The sequence below is a fragment of the Ipomoea nil genome, unplaced genomic scaffold (assembly GCF_001879475.1).
Source record: "Ipomoea nil cultivar Tokyo-kokei standard unplaced genomic scaffold, Asagao_1.1 scaffold0706, whole genome shotgun sequence".
NCBI lineage: Eukaryota > Viridiplantae > Streptophyta > Magnoliopsida > Solanales > Convolvulaceae > Ipomoea > Ipomoea nil.
The window spans coordinates 2,399,738-2,423,190 of NW_017617134.1; the positions used below are offsets into that span (position 1 = coordinate 2,399,738).

General features: G+C 34.9%; 1 protein-coding gene across 2 annotated transcripts; it reads left to right on the top strand.

The window, feature by feature from the left end:
- Positions 1-9: 9 nt before the first annotated feature.
- Positions 10-12,971, top strand: LOC109176330 (putative late blight resistance protein homolog R1B-14). Of its 2 annotated transcripts, none has more exons than XM_019325767.1 (3): positions 10-647; positions 9,826-12,064; positions 12,572-12,971. In XM_019325767.1, the coding sequence occupies exons 1-2, from the start codon at positions 201-203 to the stop codon at positions 12,049-12,051; spliced, it is 2,673 nt and encodes an 890-aa protein (XP_019181312.1). In that variant the 5' UTR covers positions 10-200; the 3' UTR covers positions 12,052-12,064; positions 12,572-12,971. The 2 variants fall into 2 exon arrangements, with proteins under 2 accessions (XP_019181312.1, XP_019181311.1); XM_019325766.1 differs by having other exon boundaries at positions 11-647; positions 12,633-12,971.
- The last annotated feature ends 10,482 nt before the right edge of the window (positions 12,972-23,453 follow it).

Below are 23,453 nucleotides of genomic sequence, written 5' to 3' on the forward strand. Positions count from 1 at the left end.
TAGCTCGAAGATAAGATTCAAGAAACTGGGAACTCGTTGACTCGTTGACTCGTTGACTCGTTGACTTAAGACTCCAACATCAAAAATCAAAATTCACGAATTAAATATATACGTCTTTGATCTGAGAAACTGAGAGTAGGCCGTAGTCTAAATTGCAAACAACACACGGAAATTCTTGCCGAAACAGAGGGAGTGAGACGATGGAAGCAGCGGTGACCATGGTGGCGGAGGCAGTGGTGAATGGGCTAGCGGAGACCTTGACGGGCTTACTGTCCGACAACTTCCAGCTAATCTCAGACGCACACCACGACGTTCAGAAGCTCCTCCGCTGCATCAATGGCTTCAAGTCTATCCTCAAAGAATCCCGCAAAAACAGGACGGAAAATGAAATCGTCAAGCAGCTGGTGAAGGAAATCATGGACGTCGTCTACCGGTCGGAAAACCTCATCGACCAATACGTGGTCGACGCCAATATCCACGTCGAGAAGAAGCTTACCAGTCTCTTCGATTTCCAGAGGAGAAGGGTTGTAGGAAAGATCAAAGGTATTCTCAATGAGATCAAGGAAATCCAAGAGAAGAAGGAGTATCAGAAAGTGATTGAAGATAGCCTCTTGCCCAGAGAACATGCCCCCTCTGTGGAGCAGAAGGTACACTTTTCCTTCAAATTTCCTAATTAAACCATGAATCTAATACTCATTTCTAATCATTCATAATTCCTCAGATAAACTTTGTTAGGGGGGTGTATTCAATTATGACTTTTGTAGAGTTTTAAAGACTTCAAAATGATAGATTTTAATAAACTTTGTTTGACTTTCATAGAGTCATTCAAAACTTTTTAAAACTTTATAAGACTTTATAAAAGTCTACATAAAAAACATTCATAGACTTTCATCAACTTTTTATTTTAAAAAGTCTACAAAAGTCATTGAAATTCTAAATTGAATACATCCTTACAAACTTTCAATGATTTTGATTCTTATCATTTATAATTTTCTTACAAAACATTTATAATATATCATCAAATTTTCTTATTATGTAGTTCTTCACCCACATCAACATTATTATTTTTATCCATAGTATGTTGAGACTTATATGCTAATTACTTTTATATATATATATATATATATATATATATATATATATATATATATATATATATATATATATATATATATATATATATTATAAACATTAAAAAAATTATTTCATTAGAAATTCATAACAATATTGAATAATAAAATTTATAATAAAAGAATTGATCAAATAAAATATTTAAAAATATAATTACAAGTTGCATAAAATAAAAAAATCTAATATTTAATATATATATATATATATATATATATATATATATATATATATATATATATATATATATATATATATATATATATAATTATACTTGATATATTGCGTGCTAAGCATCACGCAAAGAACTATTATTTGCAATAGCAATTTGAGACTGCGAACAACAACAAGGTGTTACTATTTGCAACCCCAAATTGTTGTTGCGAACGGTAGTTTATTATTCATGGTAACTTGTTGTTAAAAAAAAGGAAAAATATATATTACGAATATAAACATAAAGAAAAAATCAAAATATATAAGTATTTATATGAATATTATGAAACATATACTAAAATTTGATGATGAAAATTTTGCTTTGTTCATGCATTTAGGGAGAATTAGAGAAAGTTAGGGATAAAAAATTTATAAAAAAAAAAATAAAAATTAATATAAACAAGAAATAATGAAGTAAAAATAATATTTTTTTGAATTTGTAGAGGAAGATTGTAAAGTTTAGGAGAGAGGAAAATTGGTAGAGTTTAGGTATGAGGAAAATATAGGATAATGAAGAAAAAAATAATTTTATTAAATTTAGATAGGTTTATAAAGTTTAAATTGGGGGAAAAAATAGAGTTTAAATAGAGAGAGAAAACATTCAAAGTTGTTTGAAAGAAAATTTTGAAATCTGGGGGTTGATGGTTGGATTTCAACTATTTATATTTGTGAATAAAAAGTCTACAAAAGTCTTAAAATTAAAAAGTCTACAAAAGTTCATAACTTTTTGAATACCAAGTGACTTTTAAAGACTCTCTAAAAGTCTTAATCGAATACCACATGACTTTTAAAGACTCTTTAAAAATCTTGATTGAATACCGCCTGACTTTTAAAGACTCTCTAAAAGTTTGAATTGAATACCCCCAAACTTTTAAAGTTTATAAAAGTCTTTAAAACTCTATGAAAGTCATGATTGAATAAACCCCCCTTAGGCTTTTAGTTGAGATGGAACACATTCTTCAATTTGATATCAGAGTCAGACCAAAGGTTATGTGTTCGAATCTCATGCCTTTTTACGATTCAAAACTGAAAAAAAAAAAAAAAAGATAATTGTTGAATTTAAAATAAGTAAAGGGAAAATTGTAATTTATGCGAATTATCAATATTACTCATGAATTATTAAACGTGACATATATATTTATACAAGTAAATGCAAGTAGAAAAGAAGATGATAATGAATGTAATTATAGTAATGAATAAATATATAAGTATATAATCATGAGAATGTGGTTGTAATCATAAATAGCCAAATTAAGCACAAAAGTCGTTTAGGTCAAAATCGAAAAAATCAATATAGTCGGGGAATAAATTATGTATTAACTATTTTTAGTTATGTTATATTGTAATATAAGTTTGATCTGTATATCAGATATTGAAATTTCACATATATTAGACTTCAAAGTATATATATATAGAATCGCACTCAGGTGCGAATGCTTCGTCCAGGCGCGAAATAAGAATGGATTCTGTCCGTCCACGTGTCCAGATCTAATGGATGAGAAACACTGATTATTTTAAAAAATGTGGTGACATTTTCGTAAATAATTAAACATTGAAGTGCAAGTAAAATGTATTACAAGTACATGTAAAATGTATTATAGGTGCAAGTAAAAATTTACAGTGAGCATCAATACTTAGTTGCACCTATAGTTCTAAGTAGTTGCGCACATAGTTATAAGTAGTTGCACCTAGGTGTATGAATGTTTGCGAGTGGTTTTCAGGGGTATTACTACCCGCTGAACTCAGATCAATGAATGTTAACAAAGCAAAATTACATGCACTTATAGGTGAAAGTAGGTGCACCTATAGTTATAAGTAGTTGCACCTATAGTTATAAATAGTTGCACCTATAGTTATAAGCACACCCAGGTGCATGAATGTTTGCGGAAAGTGAATGCTAACAAGGCAAAATTACATGCACTTATAGGTGAAAGTAGGTGCACTTATAAGTGAAAGTAGGTGCACTTATAAGTGATTTTACTTGCACTTTGATGTTCAATTATTTACGAAAATGCCACCGCGTTTTTTTTAAGTTATTAGATCTGGACACGTATCGCGCGCTGATTCGTTCGCATATTCCTTCCTGGGCACTTATTCGCACCTGAGTGCATCCCTATATATATATATATATATATATATATATATATATATATATATATATATATATATATATATATATATATATATATATATATATATATATATATATATATATATATATATATATATATATATATGGAAAGGTTCAGGTGCGGGGATGCTTCCCGTGCGGTTGGACGCATCTTACGCATTAACATGGCGCACCTCAAGTACACAAATCACCACGCACCTTAGGCACACAAACAAAGCACCTTACGAACACAAATTACTCATATTAAGTACATAAACCACGCACCTTAAGCACAGAACAAAACACATTAAGCACAAAAACCATGCACTTAAGATTTTAAAATGGCTCACATTAAGCACAAACTCATGCACATTAAGCACAAGACTCACGCACATTAAGCACAAATCTCACATACCTTAAGCACAAAATCCACGCACTTTAAGTTTTACCAACTACTCACATTAAGCACAAAATCCACACATCTTAAGCACAAACTCACGCACATTAAGCACAAAACCCACACACCTTAAGCACAAATCTCACGCACCTTAAGCACAAAACTTACGCACTTTAAATTTTAACAACTACTCAGATTAAGCGCAAAACTCACTCACCTTAAGCACAAACTCATGCACATTAAGCACAAAACCCACGCACCTTAAGCACAAATCTCACGCACCTTAAGCACAAAACTTACACACTTTAAATTTGACTTAGATGCAAAAATTACCAAATTGCCACCGCATTTTTTTTTAAAATTTTTTTTTAGTAATCCTAGACCTTGATTTAAGTAAGATCAATGGCTCAGATTAAACCCCACACCCGCACCAGAACCGACTTCTCTCTCTCTCTCTCTCTCTCTCTCTCTCTATATATATATATATATATATATATATATATATATATATATATATATATATATATATATATATATATATATATATATATATATATATATATATTACATTCAACTCAAATGAGTATATCAAAAAATATTTTAAATATTAACTCTAAAAATACTAATATTATCTAACTAAATTTTAAGTGAAATTAATATATTGGTCAATAGTAGATATTTTTTTAGTTATGTTATATACATAAATAAATTTACTTCGGGTATAAAATTTAAAAACTTATTGATATTAAATTTAAAATTTAAAATTATATTAATTTCATTTAAACCAACAACATCTAAAAACATTTTAAATATAAGGTCTAAAAATTATTTGAAATTAAACTTGTGTTAATTTTATAAAAATAGTCTAAAAAATGTAAATTAAACATAAAATATAATATAGAAAAGAAAATAGATCATGAAAACTGAAAAATTAAAAAACATAAAATAAATAATAGTTTTCTGGTATTTGTGATATAAAAGTTATTCCCAGGTGCATGTGAATAGCTAATACCAAGGCTCCCTTAAGAATGGCTAATCACCTTGCGAAGGTAATAGCCCATTCATATGCATGTTATTCCCATGACAAAATGATCCAACCAAACAATGAAATATGTTTATTCTAAGGAATGTTATTCCATTCCTAGCCTATTCCATGAACAAAACATGTCATAAGGGTCTAAAGTCTATTTTCAGTTTCTCTAGAAAATCTATCCGCAATTAAACCTTGTTCTCATATTGTGATTTTTTATTATTAATTAACTACTTATTTTAAATAAACTAGTATTTTTCTCATTCGATGCACTGACACAATTTTTTTTTTTTTTTTTTTTTTTGGTGGGGGACACAATTTTAGAAGTATTGTTTTAATGTTATGATACTAAGTAGATGTAATTTTATTAAAATATAAATATATATAACTATACAATGTAATATTTTTTTTTTGAAATTTAACTATAAAATGTAAAACTTATTAATTTAAAAAAGTTTATCTATGTAAGAAGTAAGAGTTATATTGATTTTATATAGAGATTTCTCATTTTTTTTTAGATATGTGGAGTCCAATTATAATTGAGGTGTGGTTCAATTATAATTAACATTAAATACAAATCAAGATCTCTTTATACGCGTAATATTATCTTTTAAAGGTTTCATCTAATTTTAGTATTTATTGGTAAAGTTTTATATTTAATATAATTTGTGTATATATTCATTTAACCTCAATTATAATTAATTTGACTCCACATATATAAAGAGGAGAAATTAGATATAAAATAAATTACATAAATAACATTTTTCAAATGAATAAGTTTTTGGTGGAGATTTTTCACAAATATCGCCTGTTATTTTATTTACAAGTTTTATTCAAATACGTTAGTTATATAATTAAAGTAGTTATTTCAAATTCAAAATTTTTCCAAAAAAAAAATTCAAATTCAAATAATAATACAAGTAACAATAAACTTTAAAATCAACATAATAATAGCATAATTAAACTTTTAAAAATATTAAATATTACATTGTATATTTATACTTACATTTTTAATCAAACTAATTCTGAGCTCAAGAACTCAAGTATGTTTTTCTGTTTTTCCAACCATTACTTTTTTTTGCTAATTTAGAGGATGTCAAAAATTTAATTGATAAATTTGTTAAATTAATAATAGTTCGTGCATCATACGGGACAATTACTAGTAAAGATAATGTGGGAAAGGAATTAATACACACACCATATGTTATATTTTCAAAATTTTCTGCAATATGATACGATAATATTTGACTTCTATGAAAACAATATCTTTTCATCTCCGCCCTAACAATAACTCATAAGAATAAATATTGCAAAATGTCATTGGTCACTCATTTATTTTTTTAGATAAACTCGAAAAAACCCTCGAATCGAACCGAAATGGCGAAATGTGTACCGCTAATTTTGACTAATATTTTAAAACATATATTTCTGTATTTTTAAACTATGACTTTGAAATAAATAATTTAAGGATGACAGTTACAATATAGAGTATAATTTAAGGACTAAATATAATTCACCATTTTCCATCAGCATTCTTTGAATTTTCCCTGGACATCACTATCTTTTTCTTTTGCTTCCCTTTGACCCCAACTGAAAAAAAAAAATGAAATTTCAAATGTGAAAAAATGAAAATAAAAGAGTAGTATAGAAGTAAAAAATATGTGAAAATAGAATACACAGATTGTCTATTGATGTGCATTTTATTTATTAATTCGATCTTTATGAACTTCTCTTTGGTATACGTGTGTCATTCATTTAGCATAAGTTTATGATATTTAAAAAAATTGGCCAACCACCTTGTGCTCAGATGACACGTAGTGACTTCTCCCATATGAGATGTTATGCGATTGAACCTCCGAAGTATGTTTGAACAAATACTTTTATACTTTATAGTCATTATGTGCCATGAATTAGTTTACCTAGTGTAAATCCGCTGTTGATTTTGAAAACATGTCCGATGAGAAAGAGAGATTATGAGAAAATTTTGAAGGGGTGGTAGCATTACTCAAAAAACAAAATATTGGATATACAAATTAAACACTTTGGATCTGAAGTCTACTTTCTTTTTTTTTGAAAATCTATCCCACAAGCTAAGTAACAATTCAACCTTGTTCTCCTATTGTAATTTTTTTTAATTAATTACTTGTTTTAAATAAATAATGTGGGACAGGATCGGAATTAATACACATATTATTAGAACTAGTTTTTTTACGTGCTTTGCGCGAATGAGGTAATGCCCAATGATTATTTTTAAATAAGTATTTCAAAGTATATCAACGCAATATTATATCGGAGATGCTCATGCATATGTAAATAAATATTGAATTTGTTTATTTAAATCGGTAATTCAAAATATATAAATGCAAGATAATATTTATTGAATTTTCTAATCGATATTTGGTAGTGGTAGTTTTCCCCTACATGTTTCATGCATTGTGAGATGTGTGTTGTAGGTTATCTATTGAACAAAATATTAATATTTATTATATTTGTATAAAATACTTGGTAAATAAATATATATAATGTATTTTGTATTATAACTTTGATATTTAATTACAAGATAATGTAAAAAGAAGACAATGGACAATGCAGTGAATATAATAAATTAATAAATTTGAAGGTAATGAATCTTTGAATTGTAGAAAATAAAGATAATATAACTAATGAAATTATATCTATTTTTAAATTTTTTAAAATGAATATTTTTTTTTTAAATAAAGGCATTATAGACATCTAATTCTAAATTAATTAAATGCATATGTATTATTTTTTGTTGTAGCTACTACTTTATTTAGTTTAATAAGAGTAATAAAGTGGCGTACATACTTTTCATCAACAATAATGCAATCATTGTTTTTTTTTTTTTAATTTACATTCGTTGTTGAGACAAATTGTTTTGAGAGTGTGTCAATGACAATTGTTACAATTCCTGTCAATATAGGATGATAATAAATAATTCAAAATATATAGTTACAATAGATATTATTATAATAATATAGTAAAAATTAACTTACAAATTTCTTTAGAAGTTTTCATGCATTGATAAAATTCTGATGTCTAAACTTGTTCAATTAGAGCCAGCGGGATGTCAGCATTGTCATTCGTTAGAAAATGGTCCTACTGTTTTAGAGTCCAGGTGTAATTGTATTTATGATCAATAATTTTGTAGTTAGGTCGCGCAAGCCTGACAATAATGTAAGAACAGTTTTGTCTGATAAAAAAATAATAGTATAATATTTGTAAAGTAATGTACATAATTATACCATTATAAAAATACATACAAAAAATATTAATACCATAACGACCTAAATCATACCAATAATGCAAAAGTATAATTGAAATATTAAGTTTTTTTTTTTTTTTTTCTGATCTAAATAATCAAAAGAAGATTAATTAAACAAAAAAAAAAAAACCTAAATATGTTTTTTTTTAAATGCATAAAAATCAAATGATTTTTAAAGTTCTTGATTTATAATCTTTGATGCTTAACTTTGAATGTTATGTATTTAGTCAGACTAATTATTTGAACAAAGTTTATGTTAAATTTTATATTATATATATTTTAACATATTCGTAATATATGTTTAACAATTATGCCAACTCTAATTGGGATGTGGTTCGAAACTAAGACTTTTCTAATAGAAATTAATGTGTAAACTAAAATAATAAATAGTTAACGGAATATTCCGTTACTAAAGTTTATGCTAACGGAATTTAGGTTATTTAAGGGAAGAAAATAATATAATAGAGGGTAAATAAGGAAAATCAATAAAAAATACTAAAATCAAAATAATATGAACCATTCATTTTAAGAAACAATAGTATAATATGAACTATTCATTTGAACAAACAATAGTACCGACATTTTTTTTGTTCCAGTTAAGGGCCTAACATTATTGGCTCTTATTAGAATGGTAGAGGTGTAGAGATTTTGTGCAACACGATAATAATTAAACTTTTATGAAAATAATATCTTTTCGATGCCAAGCACTTTGTGCTTAGATGGTATGTAGTGACTTCTCTCATATGGGAAGTTATGAGATTGAGTCTTAGTGGGGGACGTTGTTGCCTCATACTACAATGTGCTGAGTCACCAGCATTCAAAAAGTCCCAGACTATATATATATATATATATATATATATATATATATATATATATATATATATATATATATATATATATATCAACATCTCCGTCCTAACAAGAACCCTCGTTTTTGTCATTTAACATTACAGACTATTATTTTTGTACACTTTTAGTCTTTCTCATGACTTTTCCTGTTTTTAATAAAGGCATTTTTGTCTTTTCGTATTTTCTTTTGTTATTTTCCAGTTTAATTGGTTTAGGACTTTACTAAAAATCTGTTAAAAATATGGTTACTAAAAATAAGAGGTTATCCAAAGTTCTAAACCAATTAAACCGGAAAAACAACAAAAGAAAAATATGAAAAGACAAAAATATTTTTACTAAAAATAGAAATAGTCATGACTAAACGTGTTCAAAAAATAATAGTCTGGAATGTTAAATGACAAAAACGATAGTCTGGGACTGAATTTAAAATTACCACTAAAGACAAAGGACCTATAGTGGAATTAACTCTATTGCAAAATGTCATTGATCATTCATTTTTTTTTAAAGATGGATGAATTAGATTTATTCTTATTTTGGAAAAAATATGTTCATCTTCACGTGTATATATTATTATTACAATATTTACATATTTTAGTTTGTATGATTGAAGTAGTTTAATTGGAAAATACATTGGTTAAAGATCCGAATCTTGGTTTAACTATAAAATAGATAGATAGATAGATTGGACATGCATGTTTTGACAAGTGTTGTTTGTTTTAGTAGCTTAGATTAATTATTAACCCTAAAATAGATAGATAGGCATGTTGAATAATGCAAATGCTAACTCAAATTATTATATATTTAACCTTAAAAAGGTACCCATAGTGGAAGAAGTACATGTGGTGGGGTTTGATGGAGAGGCAAAAACAATTATCCAACGTCTTATGGAGGAATCAAGTTATGAAGTTATTTCAGTTTTGGGTATGGCTGGTCTTGGCAAAACCACATTGGCCAACAAGGTATTCAAGTCCCAAGAAATTGAATATCATTTCATGCATCGTGTTTGGATTTATGTTTCTCGGTTGTACAAGAAAAAAGATGTGTATCTGCAAATTCTAAAGAAACTACAGCAGAGCAATGATAATGATATTAGAGCGACTGAAGAAGAATTAGGTCTCAAGATTAAACAAGTTATGGAGCATGGAAAATATCTCATTGTACTAGATGATGTTTGGACTAAAGAAACATTCGAAGATATCATGCATGGTGCTTTTCCAAAGAGGGATGGTTGTAAAGTCTTAGTCACCACTCGGAAAGATGAAGTGGCTATGACTGTAAATTCTTTGGGAGAGCCTCATCGCTTAAAATTTCTAGAGCCCGGAGAAAGTTGGGAGCTACTTGAAAATAGGGTTTTTCATGAAAAGGAAACCTGCCCGGATGACTTAAAACCGTATGGAGAAGAAGTAGCAAAAAAATGCGGTGGTCTACCACTAGCCATAGTTATAATGGCTGGTGTTTTGTGTACCAAAGAGAGAAGAATAAATAAGTGGCGTGAAGTGGCCAATAGATATAGTTATTTCTTTAACACGGAAGTACAGAGCTATGAGGAGTTAATACGATTGAGTTATGGTGATTTGCCAGATAAGTTGAAGTGTTGCTTCCTTTATTTGGGAGCCTTTCCTAATGGCAATGATATCCCTGCTGCAAAACTGATGCAGCTATGGATTGCAGAGGGATTCATTGAGGAAGAAGGAGGATTAAACATGGAAGACATAGCATGTGAAAATTTGTGTGGTTTGGTGGGTAGGAATCTAGTAATGGCAACACAAAGAAAGCCAGATGGTGAAATAAAAACTTGTCGTGTCCACGACATGTTGCTCCAGTTTTGCAAGAAGGAAGCTATGAACGAAACTTTATTCAATGAAATTAATGGCATGAATCAACAACAACAGGGTTCTTCTTGTCGCCGCCTAAGTGTTCACTGTCCTTTTGAGAATTTCATTTCTTCTACAGAGCAAAAGCCAGAACTCCGGTCCTTATTATGTTTTGCCACCTCAAATGGAGTTCAGATTCCTCCCAAAACCATTAAATTACTCCGCAAGGCCTTCCCATTGCTGAGGGTGTTACACTTTGCACCAGATGATTCTGTTATTTTCACGTCTTGTAATACAGACTTTTTTCGGTTATTCCATCTCAAATACATTGCTATCTCCACTACAGCTCCAGTTCTTCCTAAAGAGATTGAGAACTTGCAGAATGTGCAGACTCTTATAGTTAGGACAACCCGTCCTACTCTTGAAATTAGAGGAGACATATGGAACATGTCAAGGTTAAGGCATTTTCAAACCAACGCTTCTGCCAACCTTCCTTCCCCTTCTGCTTCAAAAACCAAGAGAGCTCCCTTTGCAAATGAAAACTTGCAAACTTTGTCTAAGGTTTCACCATTGAGCTGCACCCCTGCTGCACTTGCTAAGGCCTCCAATATCAAGAAATTGGGCATCCGGGGGACTTTGGCTAAACTATTGGAGATAGACCCAACTACTGGATCTAGTTTGTTCCAAAACCTGGGGGGTTTGAAGAAACTGGTAAATTTTAAGCTGTTCAATGATGGGGAAAAACTACAGCGCCTTCCTCGTGAATTTCCAGAGAACCTAACAAACCTCACCCTGTCTAGAACTTGCCTCCAATGGAAAGAACTATCTGTATTGGGAACACTAGAGACACTTGAAATCCTCAAGTTGATTGAGCGTGCAGCTGAAGGAGAGTATTGGGAGCCAATCATTGGCGGTTTTCTTTATCTTCAGGTTTTGCATATTGATAGGACGGACTTGAGGTCCTGGAATGCTTCAAATAAAAACTTCCCAAGACTCAGAAGCCTTGTTCTTAGCAACTGTGAAGAACTTGAGATGATTCCACAGTCCCTGGCTCATATAAGCAGCCTTCAAGAGATAAAGTTGAAACATACCAAGAAAGCAATCACGTCTGCACAGGACATACTCAAGCAGAAACAGAACCCAACTCAAAAAAGTAACCGCAGATTCAAGCTCACTATCTATCCTCCTCTGCGTCTGGATCATTCTCAAGCCAGCGAGCTAGTTTAATTTTAATTCCCAGGTACGTACGGTTGTTTTCCTTTAATTTTATTACTAATTATAATCACGTTTATATTGTACGTACTATACGTCATTTTTACAAGTGGTCCATGTATATATGGTTGGCATCTATGAAATCTGTATGATATGAGTTACCAACTTCCATGCAATGTTGGGATGGATATCCCTGCTGGAAATTATGGAATTTCCGACCACCTGAAAGTGATCTTAAATCAAGTCGAAAGCAAAAAGTGGTCGCAAATAGTAACAAAGGTTTTTCCGGATATCAAAAGTGGCTAGAACAAGACTTTCAACTTGATTTAAGATCACTTTCAGGTGGTCGGAAATTCCATAATTTCCAGCAATGAATTTTGATTATATATGTTAGTTAAATGTGCCGCTCCACATTTAATTTATTGGTAAAATATCAAAACAATATAATTAGGGTTCTTATCTTTAACATTTTATATTTTTTGCAATTATATTTATGTTTTATTAATCTCTAATTTATTCAATTCCTTTGTATTAGTGCTGGATTATTGCATGCCCGCAGTTGAATTATTTGCACCAACCCACTTTGATTTCTTAAGGTGATGATAATGGCGGGAGTTCGATCAATCTGATATTTGGTTGTTGTGTGGGACTTTACAACTACATTTTCAATTCTTCGGATGTTTGATCGTTGTGTGGGACACCTACTACTTCTTCGGATGTGGTCGTCGTTACGTTGTTGGTTTCTTATATTTCCAAATTAATAATGCGACAAGCTAAGCGTGTGAGTTTGATTGACTGATTTAATTTCTAATTTTATTTAATTTAATGTCCGTTACGTTGTTGGTTTGCTTTTATTCTATGCATATGCTATCCTGTACCAGTTTACTTGAGGACGGAGTTGAATGCCGGTATTGCATCATTGTTCCTTTAAAAAATTCCACTTTTATTACTTCGTTCTTTCATGTATTACATTTAGGGACATTTAATTAGTTTATGAAATGTGAAATTACTTTCAATCTTGCTGCAAATTAAAATGCATTTTTCGTATGAAACTTTAATTTGGATTTGTCTTAGTGTCTTCGATGAGGATATAATATTTCTGAATGAATCAAATAATAAGTCTGTATGGAATATATATAGTAGCGAATAGCAAACCTAATACAAGACTAATACTAGTAACAATAGGTAACGAATACTAATAATAATAGAGTCCTAATACTCCCCCTCAAGCACAAGGTGGACTAGCTATAACATTGAGCTTGCCACACAGAGTAGAGAAACGCGGACCAGGGAGAGCTTTAGTGAACACGTCAGCCAGCTGATCCTTAGTAGAAATGAAGCTAACCTGCAACTCTTTCTTTGCCACTTTGTCACGAACAAATTGATAGTCAATTTCCACATGTTTCGTACGAGCATGGAACACCGGGTTGGAACAGAGATAAGTTGAACCCAGATTATCACACCAGAGAGTGGGAGGAGCTGCCAACGGCAACCGAAGTTCATGCAATAGAGAAACCAACCAGGTGACCTCAGCAGACACGTCAGCTAGTGCCTTGTACTCGGCCTCTGTAGACGAACGAGCAACCATACGTTGCTTCTGGCAAGACCAAGAGATCAGATTGTCACCAAGAAAAACCGCAAAGCCGCTAGTAAACTTTCTGTCAGCGGGGTCCCCAGCCCAGTCCGAATCCGAAAAAGCATGCACTGCAACAGAGGAGGATGGGCGAATAAACAGACCAAAATGCAAAGTGCCTTTAACGTACCGCAGAACACGTTTGAGCATTGCCCAATGCTCAGTAGTCGGGGAGTGCATATGCTGACAGACCCGATTCACAGCAAAAGATAAATCCGGGCGAGTGACAGTAAGATACTGCAGAGCCCCAGCAAGACTGCGATACTACGTGGGATCGGCATAAGGAACCACAGATTCAGAAACGGGTCGAGTCACAGGCACCGGAGTAGCCAACGGCTTGCAGTCCACCATACTTGCACGGCTCAAGATATCTCGCATGTATCGCTGCTGAGAAAGAAACAAACCATCACCACGAGAGACCGTCTCAATGCCCAGAAAAAAAGACGGAGCACCCATGTCACGAATCTTGAACTCTGAGGCTAAGTCAGTCAGAAGCCGAGTAACACGCGAAGCATCAGATCCCATAACAAGGATATCATCCACATAAACAAGCACATATAAAGATACAGAGTCACGAGTGTATATGAATAAAGAGACATCAGTCTTTGAAGGTGAAAAACCAACCGACACCAAGAAAGCATGTAACCTGTTAAACCATGCGCGAGGAGCCTGCTTAAGACCATAGAGTGACCTCTGTAATAAGCATACATCATCCGGTCGTGACGAGTCCTCATAGCCAGGCGGCTGTCGCATGTAGACTGTCTTTGCAAGATTACCATTCAGAAAGGCGTTGTGAACATCCAACTGCCGAATTACCCAACCGCGAGAGACAGCCAAGGAGAGAAGAAGCCGCACGGTTGTGGGTTTTACAACAGGACTGAAGGTCTCAAAAAAGTCCTGTCCTGCGACTTGATTGAACCCCTTAGCCACCAACCGAGCCTTGTGCCGCTCAATCGTGCCATCAGCCTTGCGCTTCGTCCTGAACACCCATTTGCAGCCTACAACATTCATACCAGGTGTGCGACTAACCAGACGCCAAGTGTGATTCTGGAGCAAGGCATTAAACTCAAGATCCATGGCCTCACGCCATTCCGGATACCGAACTGCCTGAGAATAACAGGTCGGCTCAGAAACAGTCATAAGAGCCACATGCTGCGTCGGCCCCAAAGAACGAGTCGCCATAACATGAGACCGAGGTAGAACCAGTTTTACCGTGCGCCGACCTCGCTTGGGCGCCTTAGGAGCACCCGGAACTGCCACATCTGGAGCCACGGCAGTCTCGGTGCGGGAATCAGAAGCAGCACCAGCAGCCCCGGAATCCGTGTCCATCTCCGGACGAGGATCCGGCCCAGCAGAACAAACACCGGAGCTCGCGCCAACCTGAACGGCGCCAACACCCCACGGCTCAATCGGGCGAGAGCTAGAGACCTGAGAGGGGACAGAAGAAGCAAATGGAAATATGGTTTCATCAAACCGCACATGACGGCAAATGAATACCTTGTTAGTAGCAGGATCAAAACAACGATAGCCACGAAACGAAGACGGATAACCAAGAAACACACACGGAGAAGACCGATACTGCAACTTGTTACGATTATACGGGCGTAACAGAGGATAACAGAGACAGCCAAACACACGCAAGAAAGAGTAAGAAGGACTAGAACGATGCAACCGAGAATGAGGACTATCATTATCCAAAACCCGAGTCGGCATCTTATTGATGAGATAGACCGCAGTCTCAAAGGCATAATCCCAATATCGTTGTGGAACTGAAGCCTGGGCCAAGAGAGCCAAACCCGTTTCCACAACGTGACGATGCCGACGCTCAACTCTACCATTCTGCTCATGGGTATAGGCACAAGACTGCCTATGATTAATACCCAAAGAGACAAAAGTACGGTGCAACCGTTTATACTCTCCTCCTAAATCAGATTGAATAGAGACAATCTTACGACCATATGAACGCTCAACTAGTGACCGAAATTGCTCGAAGATAGCATACACATCAGTTTTCAAACGCATAGGATAAAACCATACATAACGCGTATAGTCATCAACAAACAAAACAAAATAACGAAAGCCATTGACGGAAAGAAAAGGCGTTGGGCCCCAAATATCAGTATATATAAGTTCTAAAACATGAGACGTAGTAGTATTGACACGAGGCAAGGGAAACCGTGAGGATTTCCCAAGCATACAAGCACGACACAATTCCGAAGTATCACTAAAACTAGACTGAATAGAACATTAATTTAAAATCTGCCCCAAGACACGCGGGTGAGGATGACCCAACCGGCTATGCCACACGTCAGAGGAGACTCGAGAGGCCACAAACGCAGCGGGACTTGAACGAGAGACAGGCCAAGAATAGAGACCCCCCGAAGCCGGCCCTTTATATAGAACTTCCCTGGTTGAACGATCCTTCACAAAGAAACAATCAGGGTGAAACTCAAAAAAGACATTATTACCACGAGCAAACCGTTGCACAGACAATAAAGACGTAGAAAGCCCAGGAACATGAAGAACATCAGACAATCGAAACAGTGTTTTAGATGCGGCTAACGAAGATGAACCAGTACTAACAATAGGTAAACACTTACCGTCACCAACACGAAGATGATCCGGACCATTATAAGGAACCGCCGAGGACATTAAAGACGGATCCGGAGTGGCATGATTCGACGCACCAGTGTCAGGAAACCACTGCTGAGGATTAACCGAAGCCGAATCATCAACAGAATATGCAACATGTGCCCGCGGCCCCGGAGCGCCATCATAACGACGATAGCACGAAGCGGCCGAGTGGCCTTCGCTGGAGCAGATCTGGCACTGGACAGCCCCGGCGCCACCTCGACCGCGGCCTCGGCCGTTGCCACGACCTCGGCCTCGATTGCTGCCGCCACGCTGCTGCCCGCCCGAGCGACCTCCACCTCGCTGAGCTGCCATGGCGACCGGAGCAGCAGCAACGTCACCACCATCATCAGCACATATAAAGGCCTGTGAAACAAGAAAATCGGATAACTCGGGTAAAGACACCGGAGCACCCCTCGTCAGCGACGCCACCAAAGGGCGATATTCGGACCGCAAGCCCCAGAATATATACATATTCTGATCTTCTAGTGTCACCGGTCGGCCGGCAAGTGCCAAATCCTCAATAAGCACCTGAGCACGCCCAAGATAATCCAGGATTGAAGCATCCCCCTGCCGCAATCCTTGCAGTTCGCCCACCAACCGAAGAGCATGGGCCCGAGTCGTCGAACTAAGAACCTGTTCGATCGCCACCCACAAATGCCGAGAGGAGGTTTTACCGATGGCAAGATGCATCATCTCTTCGGACAAGGACGAGATCAACAAGGAGAGCACGGCCTTATCCTGACGAAGCCATGCACTCCGAGTGGCGGACGATACGGCCGACGAAGACACGGCAACAGCAGCCTCCTCGGCAGAAGGTACCGTAATCGCAGTAAACGGGGGACACATATACGTTCCATCGACAAAACCCAATAATCCTTGGCCATCCAGGAACGGAAGAAGCTGAGTGCGCCAAAACAAAAAATTACGGGATGTCAATTTGATGGAAACGAAGTGATGAGCCGAAGAAAACGACACCCCGGACTGCAGGGGTGCCTCAAGCGCAGCCTCAGAAACAGTCCGTTCAGAACTTCCAACAGAACCGCCATCAGAACCGAGGTGCGCCATAGAGAGAGAAAAAGAACCTGCTGATACCAGATGAGGATATAATATTTCTGAATGAATCAAATAATAAGTCTGTACAGGAATATATATAGTAGCGAATAGCAAACCTAATACAAGACTAATACTAGTAACAATAGGTAACGAATACTAATAATAATAGAGTCCTAATATCTTCTATTGATTTTTGAATTAAAATTTTCACATCAAAAGATGTTGGACAAGAAAAACAAGAACAAAAACGAATGAAACAATATAACTTAAAACTTTGAAAAATATATAAACTTTGAACTTCTGAATACAAAAATCTAATTAAATACAAAATTAAGAAAAATAAAAGAGGTGCAAATATTAAAAGCATGCATGCATGAAATGTCTTAAAATAATCATATCTCTTAACACTGAATTAGTGAAATGTCTTTGTGGGCACACAGTTCTTATGCATAAAGACCATAATCTTCTCACCATTCCAAAAATATACTTGCACTATCTTTAGTTAACATATTTTAATTTTTACCTATAGTTACCACTTTTTGTACATGTAAACAAATGACTTGATAGTTGCTGACACATAATATAATTTTGTACCTTCAGTTAACACATTCTGTACCTACAGTTAACACGTTCATTAGGGAAACTATTTCGATTTCCCTGTAAATAACCCTTAGGTTGATTTTTTGAACGAATTTGCCTCCGAATGATGTTAGGGTACGGTTTTCCTTCAATTGGTTATTTTTCGTTGACTGACCATTTTTGTAATATAGACTCAGTCTATTTACTCTGGGTCCATTCCGATTGACATTTTTAACATGTCTCGGGTTGCCATTCGAGAAATTCTCTTTTGTAGGTTCCACAACACGTTATACAACCTTTCGTTTAGAATGACTTATTGATTGTGGTGCTTTACCCTTATCAGTCTGTATCATCGGCTCGAGTAGCTGGGTTGGACCTTTAACGAACACATATTTTAAACCTCCACTGATAGAAGGATCTGTGGGTTTGGTCAACAGAATATGTGAAGGAGAACTTGGGTCATAGCCAAGTTTGACTTTTTCCCTTGGTGATCTTTGATCATTCACCATTCGATCTATTATTTTAGATGAATTAGTAAACGATGTGATGACCGCACGCAGATTTTGCTCTCTTATCTCCTTTGTTGTGCATTGCTCTTTAAAAAAATGAACTTGTTTTTCGAACTGGTAAATGGTGCTTGCAAGCTCAATATTCTTGAGTTCAATGCTTTTAAGCTCTTCACATTTGACCAAGAGTTGAGAGTTCTCTTCCTTTATTTTAGAGTATGTGTTTTTTCACAACCTTAAAGTCCCTCATCAGTTTCATAACCGAATCAACAGAACTTTCTTCACTTTCTTTCGTCATCTTTCGCCATCAGACACAACTTGTCGTCACTTTCTTTCTGGCTGTATAGACACATGAGTCCTTTCTCGTCTTCCAAACTTTCGCTTTCTGAGCTTGAGCTTGACGTACTCAGTTCGGGTTCAACCACTTCATTCGTTTCATTGACGACCATTGCTTTCCGCCTTCTATCATTTCTTGAATGATTGGTTTCGTGTTTCGTATTCCTTCTGCTTGATTCGACGACGTTTTTTCTGTCGTTAGGAGAACTTGTGCTTGGTTCTTTGTCCTAGTATTTGCGGACCGTTGGATGGGGATAGTTTGCCTTGAAATGTCCCGATTTTCTACAGTTGTATCACATCACTTAAGCCTCCTCCGGTTCTTGCTTCTTAATGTGAGATTATATCTTGGTATACTTTCGACTCTAGAAATTTCGCGATGCTTGGAACTCTTGGAAGTTTTTCTTTCGCATAAACCTTTTAAATTTACTCACAAACAAAGCAAATTGTTCATCAGATAAAAATTCAGAAGGGTTAGAGTTTGACCTGATAGTAGTAGTTGGTTGCTGATTTGCAACGAGAGCAATGTTCCTTGTTTTTGACTCTGCAGTCCTTTTGGGTTCGTGTTCAAACTCGTAGGCTTTTAAATCAATAAAAACTTTTGTTGTATGAACAGTCTTTAGATCTCGGTGATCTCTCATAGCTATCACTTTCATTTCCCATGATTTTGGGAGTCCACGAAGAATCTTCAGATTGATGATCTCTTTCTAGGTTAGTTCCTTTCCTAAGTCAGAGATCTCGCTTAACAGCTTCGTGAACCGAAACTCCATCTGAGTTATTATTTCAGTTAGGTTCATCCTGAAGTCCTCAAATCGCTTCATGACCATAGTAAGTTTATTTTCTTTCTCCTGTTCATCACCTTCACCCAGATTCATGAGTGCTTCCCAAATCTCTTTGGCGGTCGTGCACTTTCTTACTCTCGGGAACAACGATTCATCCAGAGAATTATACAGAAGATCTCGTGCAATGTTGTCAATATTTGCTAGCGTTTTCTCGTCCGAGGTGAGTTGGGCTTTTGGTTTCGGGATCATCTGATCAGCATCAGCACCTTGAGCTGCTGCATGTGGGTTGACCATCATATCATAACAACGATTGGTTCATCAATAATTACGTCCCACATTTCGTCATGGATTGCTGATAGATGAGCCTGCATACGCACTTTCCAGTCATCAAACTTGGATAAGTTGAAGGCAAGAGGTCTGGATCTATGACCATGATCATTTTCCATTTTGGAAAAAAAAAATTGTTGAAAGAAAACATGATTTTTAAAGGATTTTAAACTGGGATCGACCACGGAGTATGCGCAAAGCGTTCACCGTTCAAGAAAACTGCTCTGATACCATTTGTTGGTCCCGATACCGAATGGGTAAGAGTCTAGAGGGGGGTGAATAGACTCTTAAGCGAAACTTTAAAACTTTACACGAAAGAGTAATGCACAACGGGAATTAGAGTATCCCTTTTTAAGTTTCTTTGCACACTTTAAGTTTGAAAATGTTTTCTTATGGTTTGATAGGAATGCAAAGGAATGCAATGCAATGCAGTTAAGTAAAGATAAATGAGAGAGGTAGAGAGAGATTTTTATTGTGCTTCGGCTATTAACGAAGCCTACTCCACTCTTCTTTCACAACTCGTGAAAGGGTTTGCACTATCGCTCCTAGTACAAACTACGTCAAGCTTGCTTCCTTGATCACTAAGCCGGACAACAACTTGCTTAGGTTTTTCAACTCCTCCGAGTTTACTCCGCCTCTATCAACTTCTACAAAGTTGAGTGGTTGGAAAAGGTTGACGGTATCTCCAACTTGAAATCTTGACTTGATGAAGCTTGATCTTTGTATGAACTTTTGCAAGATTTCTTGATGTTGTGAAGATTTTGAGACCTAGATTGTCATTAAAAATAATCTTCACAAACACACACACTGGCCGCAAATAGCTTGTAACTTAAGAGTTTTGAAAGCTTTGTTAGCAATAGAGTGATGGTCAACACCTTCTTCAACTGATGAAGAGGGGTATTTATAGGTGTGAGAAATCCATCCGTTGGAGGGAGATGAAATTTCAAACCTATTAACCAGTGTGTAATATCCGCTGGGTAAGGAGATTTAAATGCGGCTTGTACTGTGTAGCCGTTGGCTTCAAAAAGTAACCAACATTTTTGTCCTGTAGCGCAGACAAAAGGTACCAATCATTAAATACTCATTGAAATCTGAAATCACATTCCTAGGGCACCATTGTCTAGGTTGATTTCCAGCGTTGAGACTTGGACAATTATGCTACTGAGAGCATGTAAGACTTTGTCTAATAGAGTCAGACTATGACTTCGTAGTCTCGGGATCTGGTAACGAAAGATTGTCCATATCATTCGTTATCTTCACAGTTGAAATGATCTTTCTTTATCATTTGTCAATTACACGAGAGATAGACCATTCCAAGTTTCGGTCTAAGCAGATCTCTCGGCCTTCTCTTGATCTTCTCTTGTCTTGACTAACTGATAGATGCTCTGATTCGTGTAGATGTACAATTGAGCATGAATCATATTTTGAGCATAAACAACTTTCAGACAGTTTTGTTCTATCTGAAAGACACTAAACAACGAGAGTAAAAGAAAGGTCTAAATTCTTAGTGAGTTTGATGTCATCAAAATCTAATTACACATGTTTCTAACAATCCGCATATAAGATCATAATTCTACGAAGGCATGTAAGGTTAAATTGATATGATCATTTGTAAGAAATATGTACAAAAATATCCCGGTACTGTATTGCGGGCCTGACCCATTCCGCTTTATTCCTTACATATGATGATATATACATACACAACGTACGATATGTCTTCTTCCCCCTAAAGGCATCTCATTTCCTTGCTCTGAATTTAGGTTTCTTCTTCTAGATTTGCTTATTTCCGTCTTCAACAACTAAATTTTTTCCCTCCGAAAAACATTTCTTCAAGTTGTTATGAGGAAATAGGTGTTGAAGGCTGGAGAAAAACAGAAAAACAAAAATCATTTTCACAATGTAACACTGAAAGAGTAGCTATATTTTGGTCCTATATATTAGATTTAGAAAAGGAGAAACAAAGTGTCTAATAAAAATGCCATCTCTATAGACATTTTTTAATAGATAAAACAAAAGAAAACAAAAAAAAAGGCATTTTAGATAGGGGTGGGCACTTCAGTTCGGTTTATCCGAACCGAATCGAACCAAATCGAACCGAACCGATCTGAACCGAATCAAACTAGTAATAGAAAACCGAATGGTTCGGGATTTTGTAACCCGAATGGTTTAGTACCGAACCGAACCGAAACCGAACAGTTTGGTAAAAACCGAACCGAACCGAACACTATATAATTTTTTTAAATAATAATAATAATAATAATAATAATAATAATAATAATAATAATAATAAAGAAGTAAATTCAAGTTCCTTGATGCTTGCTCCGCCGTTCAGTTCTCATTCTTACTGGTGCCGAACCTTAAATTTTTTATTTGATTTCTTTATAGCTTGTTTTCTACATTGCACTTTTGTTGTTTGTCACAATTGTTCTTTACCTCACAATTATATCTAACTTGAGTTATATTTACAATATTCAGTATTTTCCTTAGTTTCATGTTTTTCTATAAATTTAATGTGCTTTACAGTCATTCTAATTTTGATTTCCAGTGCATTATAATTATTTTATAGTACTGGAATATATTCCGAGTGCACTAGCAATGATAGATTGTTTCCAAAAATTAATTATATAGTAATTGAAGGCCAATGAAGGCCTAAATGAAAAATGGCCCTAAAACTCGATCACAAGAGTCTTAGACAACCAAATGAATAAGGGAAAAAAATTAAACTAATAATGGAAACTAATAGCAGCAGCTAGCCCCCAGGCATGCACACCATTTAAGCTGAGGCAGTCCAAAGGCTACTTGGTGTCTTGGCTCAGTCATCATTCAACGAAGAAATACATGCAAGGTCAAATTGATATGATCATGTGCTAGAAATCAAGTTGTTTAAGCGTTCTTGCACTCTAGTGGAATCCATTCAAAGTCTAGCTGTAAATGCCTATTCAACACAAAATTAAGAAAAACAAATTACCATTTTCATCATCAAACTCATAATCAAGAACAACTAAAGATAAATCAACGATGCAACCTGCCAAAACATGTAGGATCGAGCGCACGGGCAACTCATCAGTTAGTTCTTTGGTGATAGATTGTGGGTAAGAATACATGACGGATCGGAGCTCAGCCACCAACAGTGTAGGAGTTACACCCAATGAGCAAATTATATCATGGACCAGAGTTCACATTGCATGATGAACACTGATCCAAAATGATAATCAATTTATGTGTATACATTTAACATATTATGTGCCTGCAGTTAACAAATGATGTGTATACAAATGCATAATATGTAAATAAATCTAAGGCACATAATATGTTATCTATAAGTACATATTATATTAACTGCAAACACATCATATGTTAACCACATATTATGTGCCTGAAGATAATATATTATGTGCATGTAGTTAATAAATTATGTGCATTCGATTTATTTATAGACGCAAAATTTATTAACTAAAGGGTTAAATGCACATAATATGTTAACTGTGGATACATAATTTTGTTACTATGGTCCACAATGTAACGTAGACCTTGTGGGCACCATAGAATTGGCACCCAATGTGGTGGCTC

What these genes read in the sequence shown, in the direction of transcription:
- LOC109176330 (XM_019325767.1), top strand. Translation starts at nt 201, where the DNA reads ATGGAAGCAGCGGTGACCATGGTGGCGGAGGCAGTGGTGAATGGGCTA. An exon ending in CCCCCTCTGTGGAGCAGAAG is followed by an intron (nt 648 to 9,825) that starts GTACACTTTTCC and finishes AACCTTAAAAAG; the next exon opens with GTACCCATAGTGGAAGAAGT.